Source organism: Bufo gargarizans, chromosome 1, assembly GCF_014858855.1.
Source record: "Bufo gargarizans isolate SCDJY-AF-19 chromosome 1, ASM1485885v1, whole genome shotgun sequence".
Classification (NCBI taxonomy): Eukaryota; Metazoa; Chordata; class Amphibia; order Anura; family Bufonidae; genus Bufo; species Bufo gargarizans.
This window is the reverse complement of record NC_058080.1, coordinates 242290590-242303938: the sequence shown is the minus strand read 5'-3', so window position 1 is coordinate 242303938 and position 13349 is coordinate 242290590. Positions and strand designations below refer to the sequence as shown.

General features: G+C 41.6%; 1 protein-coding gene across 2 annotated transcripts in view; it reads left to right on the top strand.

Annotated features, from left to right (window-relative positions):
* The window catches only part of STPG2 (sperm tail PG-rich repeat containing 2), a 993492-nt gene that overhangs the window by 62645 nt on the left and 917498 nt on the right, over nucleotides 1-13349 (top strand). For both annotated transcript variants that reach the window (XM_044275675.1, XM_044275686.1), the window contains exons 4-5: nucleotides 288-434; nucleotides 4402-4566. In XM_044275675.1, coding sequence (XP_044131610.1) covers nucleotides 288-434; nucleotides 4402-4566 — 312 coding nt within the window. The remainder of the gene's footprint in view (nucleotides 1-287; nucleotides 435-4401; nucleotides 4567-13349) is intronic.

Sequence of the window (13349 nt, the reverse complement as noted above, 5' to 3'; positions counted from 1 at the left end):
ACTTTTTAAGAAGGAAAAATATTTACATTTTATAGTGTTGTGCAACCTCGTCACATTTACAAATGAGACAATTAGGCATCTAGCAAGTCCTTTAAAAGTGCTCTGTAGCATTATACTGAATATATTATACCGAAAAGCATATTTATTCTAACAATTACAAGCTTGGTTGCAGCTTGCTATTAACTATCCGGTTTCATTTGGATGCTTCGGTGCAGCTGTTCCAGCTGGCGTGTGGTGGTTTGTTATTCCTGCGTTACACTACGACAACCATGGGTAATATTTTTTAGGAAAAGGTGAAAGGAGGACAAACTATCCAGAACAAAGAAAAGCGCTTTCAAGAATCTGTCGCCTGTATTCCTGGACCTGGTGCATATGATCTGCAGCTTGGAATGGATACTGATGGAGCAAAGAGGACCTCTCCAAAACCTCAAAAAGTACATCATTTCTCTTATTACTATTGGGTGATTAACGACTAAAGGTGATGGGATATCGTATGCTCTGGGCACACTCCTTTTTTTCTCTAATCTTAAGATTCAAGTATATTTTTAATGACAACCCATCATAGACCAAAGGGATCTATCAGGATTGTTTGAGATCTGTTGGAAAGCAGATCCTTTATAGCTGTCATGACTCTGCCATGAACGGAAGCCAAGATGCTAGCCTAAATTGTAAGTTATTCATACGCCAGTGGTATTACATTTAAAGGATGTGTATTTGGCAAAGGGAGAGGAGCTTTTATACGGGAATCTGCTTCAGACTGGCAAGAGTCAAGAAGCCGATAGTATAGATATAGGGGGTCATTTATCAAACTGGTGTAAAGTAGAACTGGGTTAGTTGCCCATAGCAACCAATTAGATTCCTAATTTAATTTTCCAAAGGAGCTGTCCAAAACAAAAGGTGGACTCTGATTGGTTGCTATGGGCAGCTAAGCCAGTTCTACTTTACATCAGCTTGACAAATGACCCCCTTATTTTTTTTTCGGAAAGACTTACAAAAACACAGGCAATCAACAGCCGTCTACTTGGAAAATTCAAGGGGTTTTCCAGTGTTTAATATTGATGACTTATCCTCTGGACAGGTCATCATTATCAGAATGGCGGTGGGGGGAAGGCGGTTTGGGCAACACTCGGCATCCCAGCCTCCTTGGAGCTTGCTAAGAACAGCAACATCCATTGAATAGGGGCTGTGCTTGGTATTGCAGCTCCCCCCCTTCACTTTAATGGGACTGAGCTACGTCTAGGCCAGTGGTGGGCAAACTTATTAGTAAAATGAGCCAAATATCGACAAAACAACGATTTTTTTTTTTGGGCGAGCCAAATTTTTTAAACTATATAGGAAGGTACATTGTTATTTACTTCATAAGGGTGTTCCTAACCATCTGAACATACCTTTCTCAATCCTCGACACTACATCTTCTTTCACTCCACAACGTTTCACCCTATAAGATGCACCTGGGTTTTAGAGGAGGACAATATGGAAAAAAATATTTTTCATTACACCTCAGGTCAGACCACTAATCAGAACCTCAATGTTAATAAGACCTCCCTGAGATCAGATGTCAGCTCAGACCCCAAAGTAAATGACCCCCTCAATCAGACCTCAGATAAGAGCCCCATGCTTCTCATCATCCCCATTATCAAACATGATGCCTCTCATCATCACCATTATCATCCATGATGCCTCTCATCATCCATGATGCCTCTCATATCCCCCATTATGATTCTCATCACCCCATTGCCTCAGATCAGCCCCAAGTTTCATAAAATAAAAAAGCACTTACCTCTCCGGCTCCTGGATGCCGCTGCTCCTCACCACCCGCGCTCTGTGTTCCTCCTGCTGTCGGCTGTGCTGTGAACTGGTGTGTACAGCGTGACGTCACAGAGCGCCTCACACTGTGCGCAGCCCTGCACAGCCTACAACCGAGGACCAGGAAGCGGTGAGTAGAGAGCCTTCACCGCTTCCTGGTCTTCACCCTCCTACCTATTTTTGCTATGGGCAACGAAAATGCTATCGCACTGTACATGTGAGCCCGCACCTGGAAGAGCCAATATCAGGGGGCTAAAGAGCCGCATGTGGCTCCAGAGCCGCAGTTTGCTGACCACTGGTCTAGGCCATGTGACCGATGAACTTGATGTCACCAGCCTAGAAAGAGGCCGCAGCACTTTCCGGAGCGTTGCAGCCCTTCAAACAGCTGATGAGCAGGTCCTCACCAATCAGATATTGGAGGCCGATCCTAAGGATAGGTCATCAGTATTAAACAACCCCTTTAATATGATAAACAGTGTGATAAGTTGTTGGCAGTAGCCTGGCAGATGGACATGGTAAAAAATAGCCTATGAATAACAGATAAGGTTGTTGAATTAGGATATGTTCACATGTAGCATATATGCTGCAGACTTTTCACCTAGATTTGCAGGCAGAAATTCCATAGCCTATTGCAGTAGCCGCAAAGTTGATGAGATCTTAACACATCTCATCCACACGCTGAGAAGAAATTCTGCATAGAAATGAAGATGCAGTAAAATGTGCAACATGTCCCTTCTTTCTGCATATTTTTCCTTGGATTTCTACTGCAGTTCGTTGTAGTCAGTGATGTGTAGTCAGTGGGGCTAAGTAGCAAGATGCTTATCCTCGCTGACTTGTTTTCGCAACATGACCACAGATTATATTCCCAGTGAATGTGAACAAGGGTTACAAAAACCTAATTCAGACACTGAATGTGGATTGACATCGGTTCTGACACAGATTTCTGCCCAGAATCAGCGCTAGAATCCATGTCAAACCCAGAACTTGTGAACACATCCTTACACTTACATATTTCAAAAATTCTACTAGATATTATAAAATATCTTATAAATCTTATAAAAATCACAGCTATCTTTACATTTCCCACAACTCCCGGTCTGCAGAGGCATGGCATTTTTAGGGCAATCTATGTCTCGTGCCTCAATGTAGCCATGTCTTCTGCTGACAGATGATCGGATCTACACCAGGGAAGGTACCAAGCCCTACAGGATTATTCTCTTTATCCCCTTCTGACTACCAGCAGACGGATTACAATAATAAGAATATGTTAGAAAATGTCAGAGCAGTTCTTCTATTATCTTTTCTGCGCTCTTACAATAAAGTAATATACAGTGCACTGCTGCAACATTTCATTATCTTTAAACACATTATGGATGCCTGTAGACACCATGGTTAGCCAATCTGCTCAGCTCCAATACTTTTAGCCTTAAATCAATTTGTAGGAAGAGACGCCTGGGCGTTTCTGGGCTCCTCTATTAATAATGTAAATGTTGGTCACAATTATTGGATTCTTGTTGACTAATTATAATATTGTCCACTCTTGGCAAGAACTTTGTGTAATTTCATTCTGGCTAACATTAATCAGTTCATTTAATTTGCGCTAACATTAATCAACATATTTGTCAGATAGTAATCTGTAGCTTCAATCCACATTAACAGTGCTGAAGCAACAGAATAATTCAACTAAAGTGCCATTGTGTCTTCCGTTGGATTTACTTGTGGCATCCCTCTCCCCGGTCATCTTGATCACCATAATTGACTTTTCCTTCTGTTTCCGTACAGTTTTAGCATTGTTGGAAGGTGGCCATATGGGACCGGCCAACCTTCTAATGTATTTTTGGTTAAGACTTGCCCTCAGCAGCATATGTTGCTTGAAAGAATTCATGGGCATCTTGGTTTTCAACATGCTCAATACCTTGTCTGGCAGTGGCTTATTTCCCTCTCTCATTGAAAACACATGCTACTGTAACTTGGCCAATCGTGGATACGTGTGTATGAAGGGGAGGCATTGGGAGATGTAGCTGTTGGCCCAACAGCCAATTAGCTCACAGCTATTTGAGGTATATGGCTACGTTAGGTTCAGAATGAAGAGCATTTTATATAGGTTAGATAATTATTGCAGTTACTGACTTTGTGAGTCTGTACAGACATACCATGTTGATTCAAGGCCCTGGTTGCTCCCATTCTCTTTGCCACCAGATGGCTACAAGACTTCTATCTCCTGATGAACTGCTAACAATGGAGTTCTTCAGGAGATGGGAGTCCTACAGTTTGTGTAGGACTCCCATCTCCTAAAGAACTGCATTGTTAGCAGGAAAGGATAGGGAATTGGCCTTAGAGTCATGGAAAGGGGAAGTGCCAAAATTGTTATCCTTATGGAGGTCCATTTTTTATCATTCATAATGGCCCCTTTTCCTATGTATATTTTTTATGACCCTCCCTAGCTGTGGTCATGATAACATATTGCATTTTATTGTGCAGTTTTCTGATGTTTCCCATCCATCGTTGACTGTATGATGGAGGTCTTTATTGTTAAAGAAAACCATATTCTACTAAATGCAAATCAAAATAGAAGTTTTGTCATTACCCTCACAGATAGCAAAAAGCCATCAGAAAAGGCAGCAAAATGCTGGTGCTCCATCTATCCCCGGACCAGGACAAGCTTTTGGCTATGAAGAAACTGCAGACGGTTCCCTTGTGAGACAAAGTCCACCTGCTGTGGACAATACACTGGGGCCTGCCTTCTACCACCCTGCAAATGTAAGTAGACATCATATAAAACTTGATATGACCTGCAAGGTAAAGTTTTGGAAGTAAAATTATAACAATTTTTGAAAAGACCACTTCCATCATTAACCTGAAGTGGTAGGAGAAGATGTAGTGCTATCAATTTACCATTTTAATATGATGACAAAATTACTACGTAAATATATTGGATACCATTGAATTTACTTCAATGGCCTAAAAAATGAATGCTTTTCTGATACTATCACCCTTTATCATAACTCAGACCTGCAGGATGCTCACAATCAATTGGAGGTGATACGTTTTATAACTGCTTACTTTACAAGAGTAATATTAGCTATAATACCTTAGCTTTGGTGATGTTTGAAAAGTGCATGACATGTTTCATCTAACTTGTTGGGTTGATTAATTAGTATGACCTTAGGTCTTTTCCTCTTGGACTCAAAAGTATTATACCTTGTGTTAAAACTGTCTTTGAAGGTAACCTGTCATGTTAACCATGACGTCTGTTCTGCTGGCAGCATGCTATACAGCAGAGGGAGCTGAGCAGACTGATATATGCTGTAGTTTTTTGGGGAAAAGATTCTGAATAATGTGCATTTTACTAATTTAAATCCACACTATTTCTACTTTTAGAAGTCCACTTATTTTTAGGTGGTCCGACTCAGTGATTGACAGCCTTCCCCCATGACTGTGCATAGAGGTAGCCGTCAATCACCCACTGGACTTCTAAGTATAGAAAGAGCAGGGATTTGAATCAACTAATTACATGCTATACAGAATATTTTCCCACACAACTATATAATCTGCTCAGCCATTCCTGCTATATAACATGATTCTGGCAGATCAGATAGCATGTTCAGCATGACAGATTCCCTTTACCCTTCTAGACCTCCGCTGTACAAGGCCAGTCTTTAAAAACGTCTGTTTCACAGGGCATACACTCTAGTATAATGTCTGTGATCGACGATAAGGCCAATTGCATACACTTAACCTCTCAGATGCAGTGGTCAATTGTGACCACTGCATCAGAAGTGGCTTTTCCCAGGAGTGCTGCACTCCCGAGGCTGAAATGACTCTCTCACGTGGCAATCGAGGGAGCCGTTTGTTCTGTATGGTAGTGTTGAGCCTGCTCAGGGCCGATGCAAGGATTTTTGCCACCCTAGGCAAAGATCCATTTTGCCGCCCCCTCATGTCACTGACTCACTGACAGACACACACACACACACACACACTGACAGACAGACACTCACTCAGACACTCACTGAATGACGTAAACAGAAACTCACTGACAGACATACTCACTGACAAACACACATACACTCACTGACAGACAGACATCCACACTCACTGACATACACTCACAGACACTCAATGACAGGCACACATTCATTTATTGACAGAAAGACAGACATACATACACTCACTCACTGACATAAATACACAAGGAGACACTCACTCAGTCAAACACTTAAACACTCACCTCCCTGGGGTCCAGTGTGGTGCAGCTCCTCAGTCCTCCAACGCACCGTTTAGTATGCCGGGGCCGGAATGACGTCATATTCCGGCATCACAAAGGGCGCTCGAGGGAGGAGTGAGGAGCTGCTAGAACAGCCTAGTTCACCTATATGGTTGCACCGGCCCGCTGCCTGCTAGAGGCTACCAGGCTTACTACAGCAATGTTCCTTTGAAGCCCCCATAGGAACACCATGAAACTTCTATAGGCTGCAATGGTAAATCATTACAGTCTATGGGAGAAGTGCTCTAACGATTGCATGTTCATGTCCCTTAGAGGGACTTAATAAATGTGTAAAAAAAAGTTTTTTTTTTTAATTTAACATCCCCCACTTTCCCCTATTAAATCACCCCCTTTCCTCAGTTTAAAAATAAAAAAAAATTGTAGGCATCGCCATGTCCCAAAATACCTGTACTATAAATGCAAATATAAATGTATCTATCTCATATGGTGAACGCCGTAACCGAAAAAAAAAATCTAAATGGTTGATTCATCATTTGCTTGTCTCTTGTGGTCTAAAATTCATACGCACTACAAAATGGTATCAATAAAAACTACAGATTGCCCCACAAAATATGAGCTCTACGTAAGTTATAGGGAGCGGAAAATCGCGATGCAAAGCAAAAAATGAATTTTTTTCAGTTTTGATTTTTTTCTCAGTATTAAAACACAAGTAAAACTATATAAATGTGTATCAGTGAAATCTAACTGACCCAAAGAATGATGGTAACAGGTCAGTTTTACCGCATAGGGAACACCGTTAAAATGAAATCCCTAAAAACTGTGGTGGCATATTTTTTTTTTTGTTCAAATTTCACCCCATTTGGTATTTCCAGCTTTCCACTAAATCGTATGCAATATTAATTGGTGCCATTAGAAAGTGCAATTTGCCCTCATATGTCTATGTGAACAGAAAAATAAAAAAGTTATGGCTGTGGGAAGGCAGAGATTAAAAACTGAAAATGCAAAAACGGAAAATCGCAAGGTCCTGAAGGGGTTTATGTGGACCGTAATATAGTAAAAGTAATGCAGCTTTCTGCACTGAACTGAATCAGGTATTTTTTTTCCTGATAGGCAGTGATGGCTAGTTCGCAGTGTTCACCGACGAACACATGCGATCTGCCATCTTCACTCCCAGGTCCGGTGATGCAGAGGGAAGTCCTTACCTGTGCCTGTGCCGCGAGCTGCTCTGAAACACATGCGGTCACCGGGAGCAGGCAGTTCCGAGAACAGCCTTCATCGGGCTGTTCTCGGAACAGGTAAGGACTTACCTCTCCATCGCCGGGCTTGGGAATAAAGATGGCCAACGCATGTGCTCGTCGGCGAACACTGCGAACTGGCCATCGCTGCTGTAAGGCATATTAGCTCCTGGACAGTCAAGGGAGCAGCCCCAATTGTTCAGTCCACAAGAAGATTCAGCCTAAGGCCTATTGCACACGACCGTATGGCTTTTTCAGTGTTTTGCGGTCCGTTTTTCATGGATCCGCTGTTCCGTTTTTTGTTTCCATTGTGTTTCCGTTTCTGTTCCGTTTTTCCTTTCCGTTTTTCCGTATGGCATATACAGTATACAGTAATTACATAGATAAAATTGGGTTGGCCATAACATTTTCAATAGATGGTTCAGGAAAAAACGGAATGGAAACGGAAGACATACGGATGCATTTCTGTATGTGTTCCGTTTTTTTTTGCGGATCCATTGACTTGAATGGAGCCACGGACTGTGATTTGCGGGCAATAATAGGACATGTTCTATGTTAAAACGGAACGGAAAAACGGAAATACGGAAACGGAATGCATACGGAGTACATTCCGTTTTTTTTGCGGACCCATTGAAATGAATGGTTCCGTATACGGACCGTATACGGAACGCAAAAAACGGCCAGTAAATGGGAAAAAAAACGGCCGTGTGCAATAGGCCTAATAGCTCAGATGCAATGCAACCAGTCTTTAGCGCTCAGTCACTATGGTAAATTTCCAGCTCTATAGGGAGCGTGACAATAATTTTTCATTAGGAAAGCAAGCGGCGCAGCAGCTTATTCTCATTCTGCTAATTTGAAATATGCATGGATTCTGTTTTATGCAGGGTAACTCATTCTGGTAAACTTTACTCAACAGTCATAAAAAATTAAGAGAAAATACATTCATTAAAGTTAAGATGCCGGCTGAGTGCTGACTGTTAATCTGCCTCCGTGGAGCTCTGCGCTTCTGTGTTCTGGTCTTTTATATGTATTTTTTAGCATTTTCTTTTTACTCTGTCTGTCAGTGTTTTCATTGCTGTGCTCGGCTTCTTAGAAGTGCTTTACTTTCAAGTTCACGCATACATATCTGAAAGTCGGTCTGACCAGCCCAAAACTTGCGTATATAAAATCCTTTCTAGATGTCTCCATGACGGGCATGTCTGTCCTGCTTTTGAGCTATTGCTGGAGTAACTCAGGCAGGGGCGGACATAAGCCGGTGCAGCCGGTTCAGCTGCACTGGGGCCCTCTGCTGTCTGTGTCCGCCCCTGAACTCGGGTATGGTATAGAAGTAGGTTAAGAAATAAAGGGGTAGTAAAGACACTATCTGTGGCTTTGCTGGTTTAATTCATTAAAGGCATCGGAAACATTTAGATGAGACCTGACAAAGTGTCACATTATGCAGCCGCTTTACATAATATTTGATGGGACTGCAAATATAGCAATTCCATAATTATGTGTTCTTGCATAGCAAGACCACATACTGTTATCTCACATATATATTATTATGTGTTCTTGCATAGCAAGACCACATACTATTATCTCACATATATATTATTATGTGTTCTTGCATAGCAAGACCACATACTATTATCTCACAAGTATATTATTATTATTATGTGTTCTTGCATAGCAAGACCACATACTATTATCTCACATATATATTATTATTATGTGTTCTTGCATAGCAAGACCACATACTATTATCTCACATATATATTATTATTATTATTATTATTATTATTATTATTATTATTATAGCCAAATTTGCCACCCTAACTCCTCCCACAGTTTTTACACTACATAGACAAAAATTTACCAAAACGTGCAGATTGTACCCGATCGGATTGCTATTACTTTGTGGAGCGATCCCACCCCCGGGGCCCCCGTGGCGGGCCCCGGAAGCCCCCTTTTTTCCCATAGACTTTGACAGGGTAAATTTTCAAATCGCTCCCACTCGCCAGGCTTTGAGGCTAAAGTCACCAAACTTGGGTCACTTAGTCATGGAGTCAACCCGAAAATTTTGGGCACATTTCGGGGACCCCAAAAAGTGGGCGGGGCCATACAGAACCAATCAAAATCTCCCCATTGACTTTAATGAGAACTTCAAATTGCTACTCCTCCCACATTTTTAGGAGTACAAATTCCAGACTTTGCAGACTTGGTCGGCACCCACCCGAGTACCTTGCTTTTGCTTTGTTACCCGATCCCACCCTCCGGGCCCCTGGGACAGGGCCCCCAAAATCCATGTTTTTCCCATTGACTTTGACAGGGACAATTTTCAAATCGCTCCCAGTCGCACAGATTTTAAACTAAAGTCACCAAACTTGGGTCACTTAGTCATGGGGTCAACGCGCAATTTGTTAGCACATTTCGGAGACCCGAAAATGTGGGCGGGGCCACACAGAACCAATCAAATTCTCCCCATTGACTACAATGAGACGTTCAAATTGCTACTCCTCCCACAGATTTAGGAGTATAAATACCGAACTTTGCACTCTTGGTCGGCACATACCCGAGTATCTTGCTTGTGCTTTGTTAACCGATCCCACCCTCCGGGCCCCTGGGGCGGGCCCCCGAAAACCTCTTTTTTTCTCCCATAGAGTTTTATTGGAAAAATGCAAATGTTTGTCACTCATACAGCTTCGGAGTGAAACTCACCAAACTTGGGTCACTCAGTCATGGGGTCAACCTGAAAATTTCTGTCACATTTTGGGGACATTAAAAAGTGGGCGGAGCTACAAACAACCAATCAGATTTTCCCTATTGACTTCAATAAGAAACCTTTAAATTGCTGTCATTCTCACAGTATTTAAGCCAGAATACCCAAACTTGGCACCGTAGGTCATTGGGTGACTGGATTCAAAAAATAATGAAAAAGTGGGCGGAGTCTACAACGGCCAATCAAATTTCAGCCATTTGTTTAAATGGGAAAAATTCAAACTGCCGCTGCTCTTAGACTGTTAATGGCAGGTTTCCCAAACTTGGTACAGTTGGACAATTTAGGATTAGGATTAAAATTTTGAAAAGTGGGCGGGGCCAAAAACAACCAATCAGATTTCTTTCATTGATTTCAATATGGAAAAAAAAAAATTCAGAAAATTGAAAAATGCTGCCATGATTGATGTCAGGGGCTTCAAATCGCTGAAATCAGGTGATAGATTACTTTGGATTCAAAAATTTAAAAAGTGGGCGGAGCCAACAACAACAAATCAGATTTTTCCTATTGACTTCAATGAGAAACTTTTAAATTGCTGTCATTCTCACAGTATTTAAGCCAGAATACCCAAACTTGGCACCGTAGGTCATTGGGTGACTGGATTCAAAAAATAATGAAAAAGTGGGCGGAGTCTACAACGGCCAATCAAATTTCAGCCATTTGTTTAAATGGGAAAAATTCAAACTGCCGCTGCTCTTAGACTGTTAATGGCAGGTTTCCCAAACGTGGTACAGTTGGACAATTTAGGATTAGGATTAAAATTTTGAAAAGTGGGCGGGGCCAAAAACAACCAATCAGATTTCTTTCATTGATTTCAATATGGAAAAAAAAAAATTCAGAAAATTGAAAAATGCTGCCATGATTGATGTCAGGGGCTTCAAATCGCTGAAATCAGGTGATAGATTACTTTGGATTCAAAAATTTAAAAAGTGGGCGGAGCCAACAACAACAAATCAGATTTTCCCTATTAACTTTAATGAGAAACCTTTAAATTGCTGTCATTCTCACAGTATTTAAGCCAGAATACCCAAACTTGGCACCGTAGGTCATTGGGTGACTGGATTCAAAAATTTATAAAAAAGTGGGCGGAGTCTACAACGGCCAATCAAATTTCAGCCATTTGTTTAAATGGGAAAAATTCAAACTGCCGCTGCTCTTAGACTGTTAATGGCAGGTTCCCCAAACTTGGTACAGTTGGACAATTTAGGATTAGGATTAAAATTTTGAAAAGAGGGCGGGGCCAAAAACAACCAATCAGATTTCTTTCATTGATTTCAATGTGGAAAAAAAAAATGCAGAAAATTGAAAAATGCTTCCATGATTGATGTCAGGGGCTTCAAATCTCTGAAATCAGGTGATAGATTAATTTGGATTCAAAAATTTAAAAAGTGGGCGGAGCCAACAACAACAAATCAGATTTTCCCTATTGACTTCAATGAGAAACCTTTAAATTGCTGTCATTCTCACAATATTTAAGTCAGAATACCCAAACTTGGCACCGTAGGTCATTGGGTGACTGGGGTCAAAAAAAAATTAAAAAGTGGGCGGGGTCTACAACGGCCAATCAAATTTCAGCCATTTGTTTAAATGGGAAAAATTCAAACTGCCGCTGCTCTTAGACTGTTAATGGCAGGGTTCCGAAACTTGGCACAGTTGGTCACTGGAGGACTGTGCCAATGTATATCTCATTTTGGGGATGCTAAAAAGTGGGCGGAGCCACAAACAACCAATCAGATTTTCCCTATTGACTTCAATAAGAAACCTTTAAACAGCTGTCATTCTCACAGCACCCAAACTCGGCAGGGTGGGTCAGTGTGAGACAAAGGTCAAAATTTATAAAAGTGGGCGGAGTCTACACTCCACCCAGTTACTCCGCCCACTCCAGTTGTAAGCTACTGGTGGAGGCAAGAACACATCACACAATTTCCCCAGAAATTGTACCTTTTCTAGTTATTATTATTATTATTATAGCCAAATTTGCCACCCTAACTCCTCCCACAGTTTTTACACTACATAGACAAAAATTTACCAAAACGTGCAGATTGTACCCGATCGGATTGCTATTACTTTGTGGAGCGATCCCACCCCCGGGGCCCCCGTGGCGGGCCCCGGAAGCCCCCTTTTTTCCCATAGACTTTGACAGGGTAAATTTTCAAATCGCTCCCACTCGCCAGGCTTTGACGCTAAAGTCACCAAACTTGGGTCACTTAGTCATGGAGTCATCCCGAAAATTTTGGGCACATTTCGGGGACCCCAAAAAGTGGGCGGGGCCATACAGAACCAATCAAAATCTCCCCATTGACTTTAATGAGAACTTCAAATTGCTACTCCTCCCACATTTTTAGGAGTACAAATTCCAGACTTTGCAGACTTGGTCGGCACCCACCCGAGTACCTTGCTTTTGCTTTGTTACCCGATCCCACCCTCCGGGCCCCTGGGACAGGGCTCCCAAAATCCATGTTTTTCCCATTGACTTTGACAGGGACAATTTTCAAATCGCTCCCAGTCGCACAGATTTTAAACTAAAGTCACCAAACTTGGGTCACTTAGTCATGGGGTCAACCTGAAAATTTCTGTCACATTTTGGGGGACATTAAAAAGTGGGCGGAGCTACAAACCACCAATCAGATTTTCCCTATTGACTTCAATGAGAAACTTTTAAATTGCTGTCATTCTCACAGTATTTAAGCCAGAATACCCAAACTAGGCACCGTAGGTCATTGGGTGACTGGATTCAAAAATTATAAAAAGTGGGCGGAGTCTACAACGGCCAATCAAATTTCAGCCATTTGTTTAAATGGGAAAAATTCTAACTGCCGCTGCTCTTAGACTGTTAATGGCAGGTTCCCCAAACTTGGTACAGTTGGACAATTTAGGATTAGGATTAAAATTTTGAAAAGTGGGCGGGGCCAAAAACAACCAATCAGATTTCTTTCATTGATTTCAATGTGGAAAAAAAAAATGCAGAAAATTGAAAAATGCTTCCATGATTGATGTCAGGGGCTTCAAATCTCTGAAATCAGGTGATAGATTAATTTGGATTCAAAAATTTAAAAAGTGGGCGGAGCCAACAACAACAAATCAGATTTTCCCTATTGACTTCAATGAGAAACCTTTAAATTGCTGTCATTCTCACAATATTTAAGTCAGAATACCCAAACTTGGCACCGTAGGTCATTGGGTGACTGGGGTAAAAAAAAATTAAAAAGTGGGCGGGGTCTACAACGGCCAATCAAATTTCAGCCATTTGTTTAAATGGGAAAAATTCAAACTGCCGCTGCTCTTAGACTGTTAATGGCAGGGTTCCGAAACTTGGCACAGTTGGTCA